The 6,184-nt window shown below is 40.5% G+C and overlaps 1 protein-coding gene across 2 annotated transcripts in view; it reads right to left on the bottom strand.

Moving 5' to 3' along the window:
* Positions 1-403: 403 nt before the first annotated feature.
* LIPC (lipase C, hepatic type) overlaps positions 404-6,184 on the bottom strand; it is a 131,288-nt gene continuing 125,507 nt past the window's right edge. The window contains exons 7-8 of one of the 2 annotated variants that reach the window (XM_079125923.1): positions 5,105-5,323; positions 404-762 (exon numbers count right to left, since the gene is read on the bottom strand). In XM_079125923.1, coding sequence (XP_078982049.1) covers positions 651-762; positions 5,105-5,323 — 331 coding nt within the window. In that variant the 3' untranslated portion in view covers positions 404-650. The remainder of the gene's footprint in view (positions 763-5,104; positions 5,324-6,184) is intronic. The other variant, XM_079125922.1, reaches the window with a different exon arrangement.

Raw genomic sequence — 6,184 nt, 5'->3', positions numbered from 1 at the left:
AAGTACATAAAAAGAGGAGAATTGTATTTGTTTAATTAGTACCTTAATAATTTAAATGGCCAACTGTCCAACTTTCACTCTTATCAGTAGTGGTTTTAGTAGCATTGTACTTCTGTGTTTGATTCAGTGGAATAATCGTGTGATTTTATGTTGTATCTATTAGTTTAATTAGAATTTTTTTCTTTTAGTGAGCTGTATTGTCTGCAAGAGTGTGTGTGTTGTATACAACCAGTGATTAATTAGAATTTTGCTTTATTGAAGTGCTAGTTATATAATAAAGAAGTATTTTTCCAGCCTGGTTCAAAAACTGATCAGAATAAACTTGCAAGGAAATATGGGAAATTTGACTTAATTAAAAAATTTAAATTAGAATAACAGGTCTAAAATGCTCTTACATTTGTACTCATTTGCATATATTAACATTTAATTAGACATAAAATTGGGAGACTTTTAGTTGTACTAACACTTGAAAATAGTTGTATAATATAGTTTTAAAACCTCAGTTAATAGTAGGGAAACATACCCCCTTTAGATCTAAACTCTATTTAGATTTATACAAGATTCTTCATGTAATTTTGGTTTCCAAAGAAGGCGACTGATCCAGATAAGGAATAAGATTCATTTATTCTTTATACTGGGCTTCATCAAGCTCATCTGATCTTTTGCTTTGATATTTTCGAGTTTACTTCGCACTTCACAAAGATTTTCTCCTGTGTTGGGTGAAGTTGTAGATCATCCATGTTTTCTGAGCAAAATGTCATTCTGAAATAGAAAACACAAACAGCATTAAGTTTTAGATGGTGCTTATTGAAGTGTTTCCTCCTTTATCAAATGCTGCTCAAGTTGTGTAATGCATGTGATGTACTTTCTTCTCCTAGATCCCTATGTTTGAAGATATTTTCATAACTTCAGAGAGAAACAAAACCCAAGTCAGTGAAAGCAATCAGTGTAAGCTTCCCAGGACTCTGCACTGGGTGACTGGTTCTGAAGGAACTGAAAGCCCTAGGGGCAGCCTTCCTTTGTTCTCCTTTGTAATAGCTCATCAAAGTTTTGAGAGCGACTTGTTTCTTTTACTGCATTGCCCTGACTCCAGGGCAGACATGCAAGTTCCTCCAGAATTCCTCCTCCTCCGAAGACAGGCTTCACTCCAAGCTCTCCTTCTTTGGACATGCTTCAGTTTATCCATACCATTCTTAAAGGTGTTGGTGTAAGGCCACTGTCATCGGCCTTCACCATCAGCCTCTGCCTAGCTCAGCTTGTCGCTCCGCCCCTTCCTTTTATTGATGCAGAAACTGTCCAGCTAAAGAGAACTGGACATGTGTTTTGGGTCTGTCTTGGATGCCAGTTGCTAGCCTGTTGTGACCACTAGGTTGACCTGAGGATGCCATTTTATATTAACTTCAATTGTATTATCTTTTTATCTATCTATCTATCATCTATCTATCTATCTATCTATCTATCTATCTATCTATCTATCTATCTATCTATCTTCCTACCTACCTACCTATCTAACCAGTAGTCACAGAGAATAATTTTTTCTTTGGATCGCATCAGAGGTCAAATATTTATTAAATCAGACCCTTTAAAAGGGTGATATGAGTTATTTATGAATGCATTCCTGAAAAATTCAAATTGTAGAGAAATATACAATGTCAAATATTAAACACCCTATTCACCACCACCTTTCACTAACATCACTGCCCTCTTTACTTTCATGGTTTGGTTTAGGTCTTTATAGACCTATTTTTATATACATCAATATTCACACGCAAGTATAAAGTTTTAAAAATAGAAGTGAGACTTACTGCTTATATCTTCTGCAGTTTTTCCTTGTCATCACATAATTCACCCAGAGATCTGTACCTATCAATACATATTAAGTCTATTTTTTTTTAGCTGCTGCCTAACATTCAATTATATAGATATGCCACAAGGCATTTAGTATTTTCCTATTGATGGGCATTGATATTTTCTCAATATTTACAAATAGTTTTGCAACAAACTTTGTTTTTTATGCCTATGTCCTTGTGTACATTTTTAGTATGTATGAAATATCTACCAAAATAGATACTTAGAAGTAAAATCTGGGTTATTGTACCTACTTAAAATTTTGATAATGTAAGCTCCATGAGACCAAGGACTTGTTTTGCTGACTGCTATGTGCCTGCTGCCCATAACAGTGTCTAGCATAAGGTAGGTGCTCACTGAACATTAGTTGAATGAAATTTCCCGGCAAAATTTCTATAATGTGAACCTCCATTAATTGTTTCTGAGAATGCCTGTTTTTGTACACTTTCATCAATTCTGGATGTTATCTCCCTTTTAATTCCTGCCAAACTTATGGGTGACCACTGATAATTTCATTGATTTTTTTGTTTTGCATTGACGTGATTACAGTGGAAATTGAACATTTTTCTCATTATGTTCAAACAATTACTTATGTCTTGCTGTAGGGCCAACACTTTCTGTTCTTTCTCTTTATCCGACTACACAATCTTACTCATCCATCCCTGGTTGTGCCTTTGGGGAAAAACTTTCTCCCATGCAGGCTCTGAGCAAGTTTCTTAACCAACTTATCTTTTTTCCTTGCAGTTAGCAGAGTGATTAAGAATACAGGGTTTAATGTTTGTGTCCTGACTGAATTTTGGTTTGCAAAAGGTACTGAAAAATTGGTAGTTGCTATTAGTCTCATGGGACATACTTTTTATCATTCTCATTTATTACCAAAGAACTGAGTCTCAAAGAAGTAAAGTTATTATCTGGGGCTATAGCAGTGGTAAGCAGTGAGGTAAAAAAATTTAAATTTAGGATAGGCTGATGCAGACACTTTTTGGTTCTGCCTATCATATTGCTTGACTCACTACCTGTCTCCTGGAAGTGCCTCTTGCCCTCAAAGCCTGTTACAGCACAACTCCAGTAGCAACAGCCTAAACTCTTTTTTTTTTTTTTTTTTTTTTTTAAGACTTCTAGACTGCTGGTCTCTTGTTACTCAGAGTGTGGTCCACTGACCAGCAGCAGCAGCAGCGCGGCATTCCTTGGGAACTGTCAGAAATGCAGACTGTCAGGTCCCACCCAACCCACTGAGGCAGAACCTGCATTTAGACATAATTTCTAGATAATTTATATGTACTTAAAGTTTAAGAAGCCCTGGGATAGGGCCCACCATTAGTAAAAATAAGTCATCTTGTTTTCCTAATTAGGTTCTGGAGTTTCTTCATGCCAAGAGCCACAATTCATATACATACATATATATAATATAAATATATATATATTTATATACATATATATTTAATTTATTTCTTTTGAGGAATGTCTCCAATGGCACCTGGTATTGTGTAGACACATAGAAGGCACTCAGTATTATAGCATGAAAAACTATAGCACCCACAGCCCTGGGACACCTCCCCTTTCAAGTATGTATCTCCAATAAGCCGGGGGTTTGATGAACCTGTATGTTAATGTCCAGGATTACAACTCTGCTAAATTAGAGTAAGAAAAATCAGATTAATTTGGCCAGGACTTATGGAGGAGGTTGCTGTTGGAAACAGTGCATGGGTGACAAACAGGCAATAAATCAGACAAACCTGAAGCACATGTGGGCCTCAGATTTCTAATCTGTACAGTCAGTGCTATCCAGGTCAGGGTCGCTGGAAAGGCTATGTGGGATTAATATTAGGGAGCGCTTTGTTCAATGCCCCCCAAGCTGTGGCTGTTCTCTAGGTGCCAGCCTCTTCCCTCTCCTCTTTCCCTCTTCAGTCCCCCTGGGGGTGTGCAGCAGTGCAGATAGTAGGGCAAGGCACTCAGAATTACCATGGTGAAAAGCCACCAACACAGAAGAATGACTCTCTAATTAAGAGAATGTAGGGAGGGACAACACTCAGAAGTAGCATTGCTCCAAAGGGCCAAAAAGTCATGCAAGAACAGCTAAGTGTATAAGAGGAGAGACGCAGTTTAATTTTCTCAGATGGATCATGTGGAGAAATCTGTTGGCAGACCGCAGAGTATGCTCTTAGTAATTGCCAGGATTTTGCATCCTAGGGAGATAAAATCTCAGAGTGTGGTTGTATAAGGGACCCAAGGGGCATAAATCTGCCATGTGTGGTCTCCTGGCAGTGAAACCCGAGCCTGAGGGAGGTGTGCAGTTCAGAGGTTAGAAGTCTGTTTTCCATCTCCGCTAAAGGCAAAGCCAAAGAGAGAAATGGGCTTCCCAACAAAGGAAAGCAGGAGGGAAGAGACAAGTTTCTCAGATTCAGAAGGGCAGAGATAGGGAAGGGCCTGGGGAAGCACAGAATCGTCCTGTCACAGAGAATACAGAAAAGCATGGTTGCCATGGTAAAATGTGTTGGGCTTCTCTTTGCTCTAAGAAGGCTGTAGGAGCAGCTGGACCACCCTTCCTTTCCTTTACTCCCCACTCCCGACCCCAATACCTTTTTGTCCCTGGGGACTTTGGGCCCAGGAGAGATGATAAATCACATGGGCTGCATTTCTTAAGGATAGTCTATTTGTTCCCATTAGAATTTCTTAGGGCTCTTTAAAAAAACAACAACAACAACAACAACAAAAAAAACATGCAATCTGTGTCCTTTCCAAGACCACAGTGAATCAAAAGCCCCAAAGGTAGGTCCAGGAATTCTGCATATTTAATAAGCTTCTCAGTGAGTCTTTGGCATCCAAGATTTGAAAAGCATCCCCACAGGGAAAGGTAAATTGCAATTGTCCAAAGTGTTTTTCTAGGTAAACAAGAGACGTTGTATCTACTAGCAGCACCTTGGGCCAGGGACACTCTTCACCTGGTGATTCATCTGGACAGTGAAGTTTGAGAAGCCCAGGCTGGTGAGAGGTTCTCAAACTCCAGAGGGAGGTAGCTGTTAACCATGGGTGTTGGGGAAAGGCTGGACACGCAGTCAGAAGACCTTAGTGCAAATCTTTCCAGCTGTGCCCTGTGACCTGGGGATGGTACTTCACCTTTCTGAGTAACCACACTCTGTTGTTAAGGCCTTGTGATGCCCACTGCATTCAACAAAGGTGCTGCTGAACTGTGAAACTGCCCGGCACCTGTGGGTGCTGAATACGTTAGTTCCTAGGTGGTGGCACCAGTCCTCACCTTTGCTGGGTTTCTCCGGCTTTGACTCGGATGGTCTTTAGAACAAGGCCTGAGTAGCGGGGCTCTGTGCCCCATGGGATGATGGTCTGGACCGTGTTCCATACATTGGCCCACACAGCGCTGTTTTCCCACTTGAACTTGATCATGATCAGCTCACCAATGTCCAAATCCAATGTGATAAGAAAGGAATAGGTTTTATTACTAATAATTCCTTCACCCCTGAAGATGCAAAGGAAACCAGACTTAGTTTAGTTTTAACAGTGAAATGATACTTAGGCACATTCAGGATGCACCAAGTGGCCTGAGTTACTTGGGATGATACTTTATGGGGTTTAATGGAGAAGACAATGGGCATGGCAGGATGAAAAAAGTTTTTTCAGACAGTACAGTTGGGAAAACCATATTGTTTTATGAATTAACATATTAAAAAGTTTCTGAGATGTTCTGCTACCATGAATCTAGTTAACTTTCTGTAGCTTGACAGGAAGAAGCCTGGGGAGACAGTGTGGCTTCAGCAGTGGTCTCTGGACAGTGTGGCTTTCTGTGGGTGATTAATGCAGACACCCATACCATATTCTTCTCTCCCCAGCAATGTTCCCCTCCCCCCATGCAAATAGAAACATCTATTAAAGCAACAAAGCATAACAGTAACAGAAAAACCAAATAGGATAAAGGCTGTGCCAATTTAGACCAAGATTTAGATCAGACTTTGAGGCATCATTAGCAGCTTTACTCACTAATCTCCAAGACATTAAGGTATCCCAACATTGACAGAGCAGCTAGATGCCCTTTCCACCACTGAGAACAGTCCCCTGGGGGAGAGATGATATATAGTGCAGAGGTATCATGCGATTTAGAGTGATGCGGATGGATGGAGGCTTCCCTGGTGTGGCTCATCCTAGTTCTTCCTGCGGTATGTTGTGAATACGTGGGAATCCCCCCTGCTGCTCGCCCGTGAGCATCCTAGGGTAGGGTCCTCTCTTCCTCCATGGCAGAGCACCAAGTGCTTGCTGAATGACTGAATCAGTGTGCCCACCAGAGACCTGAACCTCGGGGCAATCTTCAGCAAGCGGAGGACCA

Source organism: Sciurus vulgaris (assembly GCF_902686455.1).
Source record: "Sciurus vulgaris genome assembly, chromosome: 2".
NCBI lineage: Eukaryota > Metazoa > Chordata > Mammalia > Rodentia > Sciuridae > Sciurus > Sciurus vulgaris.
Note: the sequence above shows the minus strand (reverse complement) of the source record. Positions and strands in the feature narration are given on the sequence as shown.